Source organism: Eleginops maclovinus, chromosome 4 (genome assembly GCF_036324505.1).
Source record: "Eleginops maclovinus isolate JMC-PN-2008 ecotype Puerto Natales chromosome 4, JC_Emac_rtc_rv5, whole genome shotgun sequence".
Lineage (NCBI taxonomy): Eukaryota > Metazoa > Chordata > Actinopteri > Perciformes > Eleginopidae > Eleginops > Eleginops maclovinus.
The window spans coordinates 27,059,061-27,076,385 of NC_086352.1; the positions used below are offsets into that span (position 1 = coordinate 27,059,061).

A 17,325-nucleotide genomic window follows, 5' to 3' on the forward strand; every position below is an offset into this window, starting at 1 on the left:
ACCATTCGAATTGGATGTGTGGAGGAAATACAGCAAAAGCACTTTAGTTTGTCTGAGTCTGGTTAGATCTTGCCTGAATACTTCAACTTGTACATGACAAATTAGTAGTTACAACCCACCAGTGAGCCTGCCACACCTACAGACATGTGTCATCACTAAGGTCAAAAATAAAACTAGATGTAAATGTTTTGGGCAATTTCACTGAAGACGATCAGTGAACAGACAGATATAAGAGATGTCAGTCACACCTACTGTACAATATAACAAGAAAAGGTATTAAAAAGTGAGACTTTTGATGATGTGCAGGCATCCTTCAGGCTAGTTAGTGCTGATGTATTAATTACAGGAACACAGCGTGCAAATGTAATATCTCTCACAGTTTCATCAAACTCAAAGCAACAGTGTCTCAGTGTTTTAATTAAAAGTTCCAAGTTTTAATATATAATCCTACCATTTATACATATCCAGCAAAATGCTGAACAACGTGCAACGATGAGTCATACTGTCTCATTTAATCGGTTTGACCTGTAACATTTTTGATTTGCGCAAAATGTATGCAACATTTTATAGCAACCCTGTAGAATGTTTCAAACACTAAAAGTGATACAGAAGGTCGGCTAAAATGGAAGAGTATGTATTTTATCGCTTAGTATGCTATTTATTTCACTAGATCAGAGGTTTCCTCAACAAAGAGTGAATAATGTACATTTCGCCTTCTCAAATTCCAAGCACAAATGTCTTGTTTTGTTTGTCCAAAACACATTGATTTTCGGGTCGGAATGATAGATCCATTATTAAAATAGTTGGCAACTATTTCTCTGTTGATTGACCTATTGTTGGGGCTCCAAATGATTGTGTTCAAAACTAAGTTAGCAACATTTTGAGCTTAGTTTAGCAAATAAAGTAGATGCAGGGATAACTAACTGTCAAAGAAAAAAATACACCAAACACTAATATAAAAAAGTCCAGTTGTTTAGAGTAAAATAAGAAAGATCTAGTAACGACCTTGTACAGCCACTAGACCCAACTGTTGTTGTTTGGTGAGTTACTGTCATTTGCAAACTTACCACAATATTTCATATGAGTATGTATTTAAAATACACACACAAAACATGAATACCATGTTTGTATTTGTTGGAAGGCAAGCTATGGTAGCATTTTCCTCTTGCTTCCAGTTTATTTTCTTGGCTAAGTATCTCTGTTTTGCTTCATAGCTAGGTGCCAGTAATAATTAAACACTGCTTCTTAAAGGGCCTATGTTGTTGTACCTCTCTTTAACACAAAAAGGATCTTTAGGCATCTGCTTTCAACATGTGGGTTGGTCAACAGCATCAATTCAAAGACAATAAGACCCTTTCGGTATAAAAGTGTGTGTACGTTGTTGCAAACTTTCAGGTGAAAACTTCATCAAAACGCAAGAGTTCAACTGCCTAACGTTCTCTTTTATCTCACTTTATCTTAATTTATTGTGCGTTAGGAAAAACAAGATTACATCTAAACACCGGACTGATGTTTTTGATACCATTTTCCCCAATCGATATGCCTGCCTACAGGCTCAGCGACACAGATGGGCCGAGGTGTTTGCAGTACTGGCTGGTGCAGGCCATGCTCTGCAGTATAGTCACTGTGCATTTCCATAAAAGAGACTAATGAAAACCTAATGAGAATGGGCTGGAGCAGCTTATACACATTAACAAAATTAGCATATAAAACACATTCACGAGTGGGCTACTACACACATACACATCTAAATATACACAAACGAAGATACAAACTGCAAAAACAGTTTTACAGCTGTTTCTTATGTCTACAGATCTAGCTTTTTAAAGAGATGTACCTTCCCCTTAACTTTACACAAATGCAATTCAGTTGGTTTTTCCCTGTCTTCCGAAGTGAAAAAGTATTGGTGTGCTACAATTTGCAGATGTTTGTGTCCATCAACCAATGGGACACTGAGTGACTGTCAATTATGGGTACCAAGAAGCATTGTGGTACAAAATCTGCATCAGCGGTTTACACTTTCCTCCACCCTCCAGTACCTTCTCTCTTCTACTGCATTAAACATACGTCTTTGTCAATTACTGCGGATCATCATCACTTCCAGTCCCAGCAGGGCCAAGGCAAAATAAAGGTGATGGTGTGCATGCATGAACGTGTGTGTTTCTGGGAGTACTGCCATGCTTCACTGCATACCGGTGGCAGCAGCTCTACGTCAACAAGCCTCTCCTATACTATTCTATGGTCAGGTGACACCATATTAGCATAAACATGTCACATACATCCGAGTAACAGATTTTGGAGCGTTAACGCTTGGCGAGTGCACGTTGTGTAGGTTCCAATATCAGCCTAATTTCCATTTAAAGGCATGCAAATGGGAGATAGACAGGAGAGATAGTGTAACAGCAAAGTAATTTGCAGTATAGCTACAAGGTTATTAGAAGCAGGGGCTCATCTGAAAATAAAAGATAAGAACATGTTTTTTTATAAAATGCAAAGATCATTTTCATGGGCCGTAGAAAATTTTAATCAAGTATGGAAATGTATTTAGAACAACAATGTTTAGGAAAATAACATATTTACACTAGGATGTACATTAATTAAATATCTTTAGTTGTATTTTCTACAAACACAGTTTTATTTCCCCAAATTGTGTCTGGTTAAACACACATTTGCTGCGAAATTTATTCAGTTGAGAATCTCAAGTAAAGATTGGAAACCTTCAAAGAGAGAGTGAAATGTTTTGAAGGTTACTTAAGCTTAACAGCTGTTCAAAAATCTAAGTATGTATACATACATACATACAAGCTGTAAGTGGCTGTAATAACAAGAGCAACTTGTCAGCAGTAGATGCCAAGAAAATCTGATGTTTGATTTAAAAGCCAGTTTCTCAATGCATGGATTTACTGTTTGGATTTAGCGAAATGAACCGTAATATAACTTGTTTGGTTTGAAGGTCAAAGTCTTAGTCAGCAGTAGAAAAACGTTTGCCTTTGAGTGCCTTTGTGAAATAAAAAGTTATAGCTTTGAATTGACACTATAAAAATACTAATAGACTCGTTCTGGGCTTTGTACTTGCCCAAGCATTTACAAGCCGTTATTAAAATTCATCACTTTGAGGAGAACATAGAGGCCATTTTTTGCCACAAAAACAATGTCAACTGAGCAGTATGGGATTATTGGTTTGGTTTTATAAGAATGTCTGTTTAAAGGATATGTCAGGTCGTCAGGTTCAGGTTCTGCATGTAGCAGCGTTATTCAAACCAGAGAGCACTTACTCACATCTTTCGGTAGTTTGGTCTAGATAAGTGAAAAATACATGAGAGGTACAATCAGGATTTTAGTTTCTGTACACCAGGTCTAAAGCAAGTACTCTGATTTGAACCATTTCTTGTATTTACCCCAAATGTCTTTAGTATTTTCTCTAATTTACAACATTGTTGATCTGTTTCAATTAACCGTAAGATGATCTCAGCTGAGTTTGCTGTATGATGACATATTTTACTGTAAACAAAAGTGATCAGTATGTTTTTCGAGCTAAAAATCATTACTTCTAGATGTGTGAGGACATCTGTTCGAACCAAAAATAAGAAATACAGAGAACCTGGAGACGTCAAATTGACAACTTGGACGCCATCATGGTTGCTACAAAAGAACATTGTGCTATGCAGTGTTGCTTTATGGAACCACCTCTCCATGAATATTAAACAAAGACAAAAGCATTTTTTCTTAAACAAAAGTTAAAGCAGCTTTTCATGGAGTGATTATAGTTCAAAAGGGTGGGAAATTGAACAATAGGCAAAGAGGGGTAGGAAGGTTTATGGGGTAGTTGTTATGGTTTTCATTTATGGTAGGTTTTCCTTTAAATTACAGACCCCATTGGACGTTTTAATCATGCTTTCCATTCTCTTTGATTTTTGCATCATGATAATCTTGTGCTTCTAAAGTCCTTATAAAACAAGATTAAACTGTACTGTAAACATATCAAATCATCCGATCAACACCAAACCAACAACAACTTGCCATATAGAAACGAATGGGATGGATGACATGCATCAGAAGTTTTGTTACACGGGGCATCTGGAACTGCTATGTCTCCAAATGTGTGCATGGGTGTTTGCGTTTTTGTGTGTGTGAGACTGACAGTTAGTCAAACTGAGGGACAGGATGACTGATGACTACCGCCCCCTTCTTGGGCAGGTGAGTCTCCCAGCACTGATAATGAGGCTAAAGAGAAGGGGCTGCCATTCATTTGACTTCAAACCTCTACCGCACACAGGGAGTCGGACTTTGTGTGTGCCAGGAAGACACACACAAAGTTGTTGTTTGTTGATACTTTCTTTGTAGTCCAACTATGTTTCCCTCAAGGTGAAATATCAGAGATGTGGGCACAAAGAAACTCTCCACAGCAGAGAAGTTGAACATGGCCACTTGACACTTTATCTTGTTCAGGGTTCCTTTCAGATTTAATGGAAACACTGTGGCTGAGGGACCAATTTCACATTCTGGAAGAGTTTTTCCAAGGTGAGCTACCACATACCTAAATATACTCAGGGACACTAACCATGCCCCTGTACACAAACTGTTTTCAAGAAAACAATATATGATGCCGGTTCTGTGTTCACAGTAAAAAAAAATACATGTTTTGTTTAACCCATTTAAGCCGGGAAAGCGTTGCTGCATTTCTACATTAAAACCGGGAGCGCTGTTGCGTCATTCTACCATTGAAGCCATGAAAGCGGATAAGTCGTTTTCTGGTACAAGAGCTCTGTGGTATATTTTTGCATTAATTATCGGCCTCTTAGCCAATGAAATGCATCAGAATATACACGTGGCATTGTTTGGATTTTTTTCGAAAAATCATGGCCGACTTAGACTACTGCGGAGGGAATTCTGAAGTTAGTGAAGGTAGTGACGATCTGCACAGTGCTGATGACATTATTGCTGACTACTTTGAACCCGTCGAATCAATCGACCGGGATTTATGGTTAAAACATATGTTTGAAGACAACAACGATGATGACCATGAGTTTGAAGGTTTTGAAACCGAGTGGAGGACGGATAATTACTACTCTAATCCACAGAGTTTTTTCAACCGCTCCCCAGGAGTGAAAGTCGATTTACCTGCAGAGGCCACTCATGAAAGCCACAGCTGTAAGCTCTCAAATACTTTTTGCCTTTATTTCTATCTGCTACAGAGGCTGAGAAATCAATTATTTAGTAGGCGTTGACACAATTGCAGAATTTCCAGAAACACTTTAGGTTTTAGGGGGTTCTTCTAAAACCGCCCATAGGTTTTCCACGCATTTTTTCCAGGCGTTTTAGGCCTAAATGGGTTAAGTAAAAGTCAACACTTTGTGTATTCTAAATGATGGGCTTTTCGTAAATTTTGTTTGTGCTTAATGTAGTGATGGCAATTTCTTACTTAGACCAAATACTTAAGTCCAGGCCCTTTCTTTTTAATCTTTATAGGCACAGGACTCCTGACATTACTACTGGTAACACATGGTTTGGTCACAACCTTTTTAGTTTTTCTGTGGTACAGAATGCTATTAATCACTACCTTCCTTTTTGCTCTCCACAATATTTCTTTTAAATAATCAGCTATCAAAGTGTTTTTGGAATATTTGTTTGTATTTTTGTTATATGGAACAGCTAAAATGATTGTTTTGTAAAGTTCTACGCTGATATGTTCATTCACATTACATGCTGCATGAGATACGCAGTGAACAGTAGCCACAAACGAAAAGCATTGTCGAGAACAATATTTCGGTTCCACATGCACAGGTACAGTCTTTTTTTTATTGCCGTTATAGTCTTGTTGTGTTTTGTCACTAGCATGTGATTTTCAATCATCGAAGCTTTAGCTGTTAATGCTGACTCTGGTATTATCTAACTAAAGTTTGTTAAAGCCTAGTCTACTCATGTCCGTCTTTGGATGTCCATGCATTGAACACCATCCATCTAGCAGGCCCATCACTGGTGATTGATCTTGGAGTGTCAATCTTTATTTAGCCTTTGGGGGACTCGGCTCTCCTTCTCTCTCCTACTCTCTTATCTGCTCTGGACTGTTTGTTTTTTCAGTGTGCTGAGGAAGAGAACCGATCAATGTCGTGAGTTATGAAATGACAGTGGTGCCGCTAAAGGCAGTCTCTCAAACACTGCCACAGCAGACAGACACTCATTTCCCCCCTTCTCCTCCTCCACCACCACAGATACACCATATTCATCACCCATCTTTGTCTATTAGCCCTGTAACCACTGTCTGTCAGCTCGCTTCAACAACTCTGACAACTGGACTCCTGTAAAATCCTTCATTTAGTTTTTTCTTTACATCCTTAATTTTCAGATAAGCAACATAGTTGTTTCATGATGAACACTTCCAGGGTTATTTATACAAACCATTTCCAGGTATATGGAAAATAGTACTCCGCTCTTTCTTCCTCAACCCCAAGCTTTTATTAATTCATTAGGTGTCATTGTTGGTATCAGTTTGCATCTATTCGTTTCATCTGTATGTGCAACCAATCCAGGGATGACACCTAACACAAGAACACATGTGTACTTGCTTTTGTTAATTAATAGTTTTTCATCCCAGTATTTTAATTAACAAAACATGTGATGATAAATCAATTTTGTAGTAGTGATGCATTTTCGTTGCCAGTGAGCCCATGGCTCTCTCGATCAACAGAGCAGGGATCTGTAGACCTTTTTTTTTTTTTTTTTTGGGGGGCTTTTTTGCCTTTAATCGGATAGGACAGTGGAGAGTGACAGGAAAGTGGGAGTGAGAGTCGGGGTGGGATCCGGAAAGGACCACGGGTCGGGAATCGAACCCGGGCCGCCGGCGTGCGGTGCAGGTGCCACAGCCAGTTGCGCCACGGCCGAGGCCTGTAGACCTTTTAATTAACATTCGTAGACCTTATATTTAAACGCATTTCAGATGAATTATACTGTTAACTGACATTAAACTAAACTGACTGTTCCAATATACCTTCTAGCTAAACTAGCGTAATGTTCTTAGTTAACATATCTTGTTTACCAAGTTTTTTCCCCTTCTTCATTTCTATTTATTTTGTCAATCCTATACCCCTACAAAGTAGATAAAGGTATACAAAGACTTTCAGTTCTCTGATGTGCAGGATGCTTATCTATTCTTAGTTACAGAATTCCCTCTTGAGCATCCCTGCCATTGCTTTGACCCAATTTGGCCATTCTGGAGAACATTAGAGGTATTAAACCAGGATCAAAGTCACAGCATGTTGAGGTAACATTATTCACCACACACACAGTTGTTGAAACACGATGGTTGGGTATAATGCAGAGAAGAACTGGGACATAAATGACAAGTGATTTTAAAATGATAATCCTTATGATTTCAGTTCAGATTGATGTTGAATAACACAGGTCCTTGAAATTTTGGGTCAGCAAACACTCTTTGGTCAAATATCCAACAAATGGTCTTTTGGCAAAAAATACAGAAGTTGAATTGTATTTTTGTAAAACATTTAAATTATATTTTGTCATTTAAAATGTTTATTTAGAATCAGTGGATGTTCAATCTTCTACCCTCACATGGGAAATTCCATTTCTTAATATTTGTATTTTGAAAAAATAACATTTATTTAAAACACTATTTTTAAAACACTAATAAGCTCAATTCAATGGTGAAAAATGATAGAAAAAGTGATTAAATTGACACAGATGAACAACTTATCATCTGAGGCAAAAATAAATGAAGGAATTAGATACCCAAACAAGCGAACTTCAGGATATCCCTGTAGTCATGAGACACTAAATGGCTGTAAGACTAAGCCATTAAAGTTTAATACAGTCTAAATCCATTTACCCTGGCCAGAAAGTCTATTCCTGTGACAACTGTCATTTTTCCATTTTATACCGGCAGATTGGAGGGCAGCTTTTGAAGTCCTGGTCACTCTGAGAAATGTCTGCCATTGCCGCCATGATGAGAAGTGACTGGAGGATTCTTAGATTTATTAGCACTGTGCGAGCCGGTGTCATCAGAGATTACGCCCCCTATCCTTCACCGTTCCAACGGCATGTCAAGCACCCAATTTCAATTTCCCTGGTGAGAGGAAGGGAAGGCTCTGGCTGGCGACCCCCGCTCGTGACCCTGGGGTTTCACGATGGATGGGGGAGGTGGAGGGGGGACAGATACGGGATGCTCATGAATTAGGGATGACTTCAGCGGAGCGTTCAACTTTGGCCGTCCTGCCTGTATCGCCACAGAGAATCTCCCTGATAAATGGGCATCAAGGGGAAGGAAGACTGCTCTTCCTGGTTAGGTATTCAGAGGAGCTCATGGTCGAATTTAGCCCCGTTTAAGCCTAGTTAAAGCATGCATTACAGCTGCTGGCACTTTGGATTTTGCACGCTCATCAGTGGTTACAGGACCAACCTGAGATGAAGCTAAGCAAGTACTATGAGGGTAAGTTCATATTCGAAGAGTTCAAGGACTGTTGGACAGGCTTTTCGTGGACTGATGGATTCTCAAACCATATGTGTATGCAAACTTCTAGACTTCAGAATAATAGTTGGAACTGTAGATATATTGGCAGCGTATTGAAACCTACTGAATTGAATTTGAAGATATACTTTTAAAAAGGTGTCATTGACTTACAAGAGTATAACATTGATACTGTTTGCATTCCATTTAGGTATTTATTGCCAGGCTCTAGTTATACACACTGGTTTGGTCGCTATGGCTGAATAAACATCTGAAAACAGAGCCCTCGTTAACGTTATGACTTACACCTGTGCTGTTCCTGCTACGCAAAGTCAAATGTCTTCTTTGGATTTTGATGAATTGGACATTAATAATGTCCAGACTTTAGCCATTAGTCACCATTACCTACTTACGACTACAAACAAATGTACACACCTTTCGAACACACCACGTCTTACAAACCATCATTTATCCAACTGTGTTGTTTTATCTTTTTTCCCACTTAATAAACAACAAGGTTATATACCAGAAATGTGTTTAAACTGAGCGAATATAAGAGGTCTCGGGAGACAAAAACATAATTGAAGGAGGTGGAAGCCTCATGCACAAGTATAAGAAATTCAATATATTCGATCATCTATGTTCAAAACAACATAAGATTAGTGGATGATGACTGACGGAACTATGCCTCAACTTTTTGGAAAACAAACAGGTGCATTTACTGATTCACATCCTCAGATATCATATTTTGAGTGGGAATTGATCTGGTTAAATACTTTGACTGCTGAGTTTTTATATTATTAAACTGGTAAAGTATTTCTGATAATAATGACTGACCATCCATTCTGAGATGATGATGTCCACCTTCTCCACCGGCAACTTGATGTCTTCTATGCGCCCTTTGATCAGAGTGATCTTGTCCTCCAGCTGGTTGGACCTGTGGGAAACATGCAGGGGTCAGAGGACTAAGAGGAACATTGCCTAGCATATAATAGCTGATGGTTCAAGTGTGCCTTGAAGTTTTTCTGTGGTGCACAACATCCAAACCTCCAATAGTAACTACATTATACTGCTCCGGAACAAATTAAGAGACCACTCAAAATGTTTCTTAAATCTTTATCACTACTTATATGGCAGACATTCCAGTGTCTGTTGAATCCAAACAGAGAGGAAAATTGTCAGTAGTTTATAGAATACAATAAAACTCAAAGCACATGTCTAAAAATAATAAAACAAGAGAAAATGATAATGCAGAAGTGGTCTCAATTTTTAAAACACTAACACTAATAATTATATATATATATATATATATATATATATATATATATATATATATATATATATATATATACACACACACATTTGCTGACCTTCATAGTCATTCCTCACTTCTGAAGGAAATTCATGACTGAAAAGCAGCTAAATGATCTACTATGTTGACCAAGTATTGCACAGTGGTTTTATCAATTTATCAACAGCTGTAAATTGCAAGCAGGAAAGGACAAATACATTAACCTTGTATGTCTTGAAACCAAGCTTAAGATGCTAAAACACTCACTAGGGCTCAAGGGAACTGCAGTTGTAAGATGCTCATCACAACGCAACCCATTTCTACAATACATGAAGTGATGTTAATTAACAACTGAAATCTGCATGCATCACCATTTTTATCTTCATTAAAAAATAAGGTGATGGGTGCAGATTTCAGCCTCACTAATCTTGCTTTAAGCAAATGAAGCCAGAGCAGCTAACCGCCACGAAGATTACCACAAACTGAAAATAAACTTAACTTAATGGATGATGTAGAAATACAGCCGCGGAAAAAATTAAGAGACCACTCCACATTTTTCTTAAATCTTTATCTCTACATGTATGGCAGCCATTCAAGTGTCTGTTGAATTCCAACATAGAGAAACATTGTCAGTAGTTTAGAGAATACAATAAAATAAAAATAAAATAATTCAACTCAAAGACATACCTATAAATAATTAAAAAAGAGAAAATCATAATGCTGAAGTGGTCTCTTAATTTTTTCCATGGCTGTATATACATACAGTGGGAAGTATTTGATACACTGCCGATTTTGCAGGTTTTCCCACTTACAAAGCATGTAGAGGTCTGTAATTTTTATCATAGGTACTCTTCAACTGTGAGTGACGGAATCTAAAACAAAAATCCAGAAATCACACTGTATGATTTTTAAATAATTAATTTGCATTTTATTGCATGACATAAGTATTTGATCACCTACCAACCAGTGAGAATTCTGGCTCTCACAGACCTGTTAGTTTTTCTTTAAATCCACTCGCCGTGTTTGGAGGAAGAACAAGGATGAGTACAACCCCAAGAACACCATCCCAACCGTGAAGCATGGAGGTGGAAACATCATTCTTTGGGGATGCTTTTATGCAAAGGGGACAGGACGACTGCACCATATTAAGGGGAGGATGGATGGGGCTATGTGTCGCGAGAACTTGGCCAACAACCTCCTTCCCTCAGTAAGAGCATTGAAGATGGGTCATGGCTGGGTCTTCCAACATGACAACGACCCAAAACACACAGCCAGGGCAACTAAGGAGTGGCTCCGTAAGAAGCATCTCAAGGTCCTGGAGTGGCCTAGCCAGTCACCAGACCTGAACCCAATAGAAAATCTTTGGAGGGAGCTGAAAGTCTGTATTGCCCAGTGACAGCCCCGAAACCTGAAGGATCTGGAGAAGATCTATATGGAGGAGTGGGCCAAAATCCCTGCTGCAGTGTGTGCAAACCTGGTCAAGAACTACAGGAAACGTTTTCAGGGCTCAGGGTGGCTTCGTCATCAACTCTCCCAGTCTCTCCTTCGTTGTCGCTTTCAAAACCAAAGACCTCCTCATTGTCAGTGTCGGAATCAAACACCCTCTGAAGGGCCGTGGCGGTGTCCTCCTTTTCATCACGCAGCAGTTCAGCCCTTCGAAATCCGTTGGTGATCGTGGATGTTTTGACACTTCTCCACGCTGTCCGGATCCACTGGCAGACTTGGGCAAATCTTGCTTTTCGCATGCAATCAGTTTTGGTGAATGATTTATCGCCGCTCGTCATCCACGCCTCCCACTGAACGCGTAGTGCTACTTTGAACGCACGATTCACACTGATGTCGAGGGGCTGCAGTTGCTTCGTTGTGCCTCCAGGAATCACAGCTGGAATCGAGTTTGTGCTCTTAATGGCTGCTTTCACAGAATCTGTAATATGGGCCCTCATGCTGTCCAAAACGAGCAATGCTTTTGTGTGAATTTGCGGAAGTTTGTTATTTTTTCCGCATAGTCGGGAGGGAGTTGCTGACACACAGTCGTCCGCGCCCTGATGGACAGTCCTTTTCGTTTCATAAATCTGTGACACCAGGATGGTCCACCTCTGAAATTTTCTATCTTCATTTCGGTGGCGACTGTTTTGGCTTTCAGTCGGATCTGCACAGTTGAAACACCTCGCCCGTTTGCTCTCTGTGTGTTCACCCAGTCTTCAATAAAGTCTTCAATAAAGTCTTCAAGTTTGGGCCATCTGCTTTTATTACCTCTGAAAGCTTTTTTCGTCTTTTTGCACTGAGCCAGTTCTTCACGCTGGCGTCTCCAACGTCTCACCATTGATTTGTTTATACCAAGGGTACGTGCAGCAGCTCTATTTCCCTCGTTGAGAGCCAAATCGACTGCCTTTAATTTAAAAGCTCCATCATATGCATTTCTTTTGTTTGCCATAATGAGGGTTTGTGAATGAAAGCTTCCTTTGCTCCTGTAATACTCGTCTTGCTCTTGCTAATCTAGTCTCTTTTTCGCGCTAATTCGTACGGCACTACTTTGCCTGGCGGACGGACATGTGACCAACATACCACTCTTTTCCCCCGTGACTGTGTGTCTGATCACATGTCACATGCCCTTCTGCCAGGCAAAGGACTGCCGTACAACAGTGGAACAAACCAAAACAAAACCTCTTACGATATCACAAAAATCATGAAAAATCCATAGAAAAGCCACACCGGACTATAAGCCGCAGGGTTCAAAGCTTGTGCAAAGCAGAGCGGCTTATAGTCCGGAAATTACGGACTTAAAAATCATACAATGTGATTTTCTGGATTTTTGTTTTAGATTCCGTCACTCACAGCTGAGGAGTACCTATGATAAAAATTACAGACTTCTACATGCTTTGTAAGTGGGAGAACCTGCAAAATCGGCAGTGTATCAAATACTTGTTCTCCCCACTGTACATACTGTGCAGCAATATAGTTCCAAACATTTTTGGGGAAACTTTTTAAACTTGGCAAGTACATGATGTTCCTCTCATACAGTATTCGGAGTGATCTAAGGTAGAAACTGTAATTGTGGGCCTGCAGGGGTGTCAGGCTCAGGTAGGGACAGTAAGATCATCGCCGCCGTTTAAATGATTCTTCCTTTCAGAGCGGCCAGTCCGCATATCAATCTCTGTGAATATTCCATTATCATGACAGCTAATGTTACCAAGGACAGAACAATTACTCACAGCGGCCCAGAGTGCATTTCTGTGGCAGCGATCCTTATCTTGAACTGTCTCTCCCCTCTCTGCTACCGCTGCTATCACCTCCTCCCAGGATCCAGCGCCCCACCCCCCACCCCCCACCCCCCTTACCCACAACCCCGCACCTCCTACACCTTTCGCAAGAGGGAAACACTGTAATCTCATTATTGGGGTAATTTAGAGGACAATGTCAGGACTCTGGGGAGAGCGTCAGTATCTGTGTGGCTTTGGGTGTGAGTGTGAGTGTGTGTGTGTATTTCATCATGGGAAACCAGTGTCTGCGATTAATTGCTGCATTTTAATGTTGAATATGTTGTTTTATACAGGTCTGCATTTTCATCATCATTCAGACATTTGTGCTCTTATTTAAAAAGATAGCAAATTGAAAATATCGCAAAGATGTTTGATAACCCATATATTTGCCAAAACATATTATAGAAGACATAAGGTATATTGGGGAAAATTATGTTTTATTGTTTGGAATATTTCACTTGTTAGTTTTACGGCATTTCCTAAACAGGAACTGAGAAAGTCCCTCTGGAGGGAACTTTTGGATTTTAGCCCTTGCAGACCATTTACATGCAGAAAAACCTATATTACAAATTACATGAAAGGAAAAACTCCAAAAAGCATAATAGGGCCTCTTGATATCAACAAACGTATAATCTTTAGATCATGTAACCATTCAAATTTGAACTCCATTCATCCGCGTCAAATGTTGTCTGATTTTTGTCAACTTTGTTCTCACAATTCAAAGCATTCTATTGGATAATCCATCAATTCTAGCCATTTAAAAAAGCTATTTAGACATTATCCATTAAGGAAGTGACTGTGAAGGAAGGAAGTCACATCTAGCTTTTCATTTAAACTTCGGCGACGGAGTGGAGACAGGAGATGGATGCTCCTGCCCAACCAACAGGAGCCACTTTAATTACAATCCTGATATTAACACCGAGAGGAAAGGGGTGGGCGCACAGAGGCCATTCACACGCACGCACACGCACACACACAGAGAAACAAGAGCTTTAAAATCACGACCCGAGCAGAAAAGTAGATTTAAAGAAAGCCAAGGGCAAGAGTCGGTGTGTTTTAGGTATGTATGTGTGAGTGTGTAGGAGTGTGTGTGTGGGGGGGTTTACACATCTTTCTTTAGCTGAATCTTCACCGCTGGCAAACCTCCGACGCAGCCAGCATGCCAACGCACACTCCCACAGCGAGTCAGTGGTCTGTAAAATTAAAACGTCCTTTTCCTTCAGCAAACCCCGTTGTTTTGCTTATACGACACTCTCTTACATAACGGTAATAATAGCAGTCATAATGGCCCCTAACTCAAAAATGCATTTTAGAGGCAGGGGTGTGATGGAGGTAGTGGCTGCAGGTAGATGCAGGGACAGGCTCTGGAGGAGGTAAATGACTCCAATGTGGATAGCCAGCTGCTGGAAAACTGGAAAAAGATGCAGCACCTGAAATTGGACTGAGGACTGTATTCAAATGGAACCAACAGGGGTTCATCTACATCAGCTGTCTCCAACACGTCGCTCGCGAGCTACCAGTCGCTCGCCGCCCCCTTCAAAGTAGCTCGCCAAATAGTTTACATTTAAACCATAGACTGTATATATAAGATTTACAAATTTTCATAATATGCCAATTTCATTTGTCACCTGTACATAAAGTACCGCTCATCTTCTATCTGAAGATATGTTGCTACGATATTTGTTTTCACAAAATATGACACAGAGCGCTGTTATCAACCGGTATTGCTAACAATGGCTAACCCGAGGTAATTGCTAAATCTGTAAACAAGGCGCGTCCATCTTTTCTGACTTTCCGACCTCGAATGTGACGTCACTCCCAGTTCTGACCTCCGACCTCCGATGTAAACGCGGCAAACACCGAACGCGGCAACAAGAGGCAGAAAACATACTTTTTTCACGAGAATTGGGAAATAGACTTTTGTTTCACAAGTGTAAAGGACAAGTGTGTTTGTTTGATCTGTGGAGTAAGCGTGGCGGTCGGTAAAAAATGCAATGTGGAGCGCCATTTCACCACAGTCCACAGCACCTTCTCACGGAACTTTCCCGCTGGTAGCAATCTACGAAAAGAAAAGATAAAGGACCTGAAAATACAGCTACAACGACAGCAGTCTGTTTTTACCAGACCAGCACAGAAGGCTACTGCTTGTACGAAGGCTTCGTTTAAAGTGGCGCACATCCTGACAAAACGCAAAAAGGCCTTCACTGATGGCAGTGTTGTAAAGGAGGCCATGACCGCGGTGGCTGAAACGTTATTCAAGGACCATAAATGTAAGACAGAAATATTGTCTGCTTTTGCTGATGTACAACTTGGTGCAAATACAATGGCAAGGAGAGTGTCTGCACTGGCTGTGGATGCAGGAAGACAGTTGGAAACTGACATTAACAGGTGTAAATGGTTTTCTATTCAGCTGGATGAATCTGTTGACGCGAGCGATACAGCCCAGCTGGCTGTTTTCATCCGCATGGTTTTCGATGATTTCACTGCGCATGAAGAGTTTTTGACTTTACTTTCATTGAAAACTACAACAAGGGGAGTCGATATTTACAATGCTGTGAAGAACTACTTCACAGAACAGAAGATCCCTATTGAAAAGCTGGTGTCAATAACCACTGACGGAGCACCAGCGATGACAGGTCATCACTCTGGATTTATTGCCCAATGCAAAGCAGACCCGGAGTTTCCGCCATTTCTGGCCTACCATTGCATAATTCACCAACAGGCTTTATGCGCGAAGGTCATGGGATTTGAACATGTCATGGAGCCGGTTGTCAAGATTATCAACTCCATCAGAGCAAAGGCTAAGCAACACAGGACCTTCAAGCAATTCCTGGAGGAATGCGCTGCGGCCTATGGAGATCTCCTGCTCCACACTGACATCAGATGGCTCAGTAAGGGTAAAGTACTGCAACGTTTCTTTTCCTTGCTGGGTGAAATCAAGATTTTTTTGGCACCATGCAGTGCCAGGTAGCTCACTAACTAAAGGTGCTTGACTGAATATGTAGACTAGTGAATAAATTACTGAAAGTGTGATGTGGACAAAGTTAAGAAGTTATAATTGTTCAACATCAATAAAAATGTGAGTTTATCAGTGATAGCTGAAAAGAAAGAAATGCATAGACATGCATACTGATACATATTTAGTTACATTTCTGTATTTTGAGTGTGAGTATTGGCTGCCAATATTTTGAAAATGTTCATGCAAAAAAAACATGTTGTTGAAAAGAGAAAGAAATGGTTTGAAGTGCATACTTTGAGTTTAATTTGAGTATTAATGTTCTTACACAAATAGTGTGTTGGATGTATGTTCCGTATATGCTTGTGCCAAACGAAACCTTATTCAGGGATTTAGATACGTGTGAATAAATGTTACACATGATATAAAACACAAGTAGCTCTCCGTAATTTTTTTTCTTTAGGAGGTAGCTCTCAGAGGGGAAAAGGTTGGAGACCCCTGATCTACATGTTTGTGTGTGTGTGTGTGTGTGTGTGTGTGTGTGTGTGTGTGTGTGTGTGTGTGTGTGTGTGTGTGTGTGTGTGTGTGTGTGTGTGTGTGTGTGTGTGTGTGTGTGTGTGTGTGTGTGGGGTTACTGCAGGGGAGAAGGGCTAGGGGTGAATGAGTCAGACCGCAGGAGTAAATAATGTGCGTTATGGCCACGCGACTGACAGCAGCTCTATTGAAGTCAACCAGCTGCAACAAATAAAAAGGTGGCTGGAGGTCACAGAGACCTTTAGACCCACAACCCTCTGCTGCAAACAAGGGGAACAATTGCTGTCCTCTCTCGACTCTTGAAGGACCTCTATGACATGGAAGGCAATGGTCGAGCTTGCAATACCGCTAAGTGAGCTAATCTACTAGAATGTTCATTGCAGTGCATTTGGGTGAAGCCAAGTATAAGGTGGATGCAAAAACGTAGGTTTAAAAAAAAAAAAAAGAAGTGGCTCTCACCTGACTATGTCCATCGCCTGATAGATGATTTCTGATTGGTCGACTGCTATGACCTTCTTGGCCCCGGCTCTGGCAGCAAACATGGACAGTATGCCAGTCCCACAGCCCACATCGAGCACCACCTACATGACGAGAGGGTAAGGATGTCAGGGTTTCCCACACATAGACTTTACTTGGGCGGGCCGCCTAGGTATATTAACGGCCGCTAAAGTATATTTCGCGACCCATTTAGGTTTTTTAATTTTTTTATTATCCATCCGCGAACTAGTGGACAATGATCTCCTCGCTCTACACCTCCTGTACCTGTTCGCTCTGCTATCGTGTGTAGGGTCTGTTAACAAGTGACAAAACAGAAAGGGAGACC

General features: G+C 40.4%; 1 protein-coding gene across 2 annotated transcripts in view; it reads right to left on the reverse strand.

The window, feature by feature from the left end:
* The window catches only part of prmt3 (protein arginine methyltransferase 3), a 53,946-nt gene that overhangs the window by 28,507 nt on the left and 8,114 nt on the right, over positions 1-17,325 (reverse strand). For both annotated transcript variants that reach the window (XM_063880589.1, XM_063880588.1), the window contains exons 9-10: positions 16,962-17,083; positions 9,299-9,398 (exon numbers count right to left, since the gene is read on the reverse strand). In XM_063880589.1, coding sequence (XP_063736659.1) covers positions 9,299-9,398; positions 16,962-17,083 — 222 coding nt within the window. The remainder of the gene's footprint in view (positions 1-9,298; positions 9,399-16,961; positions 17,084-17,325) is intronic.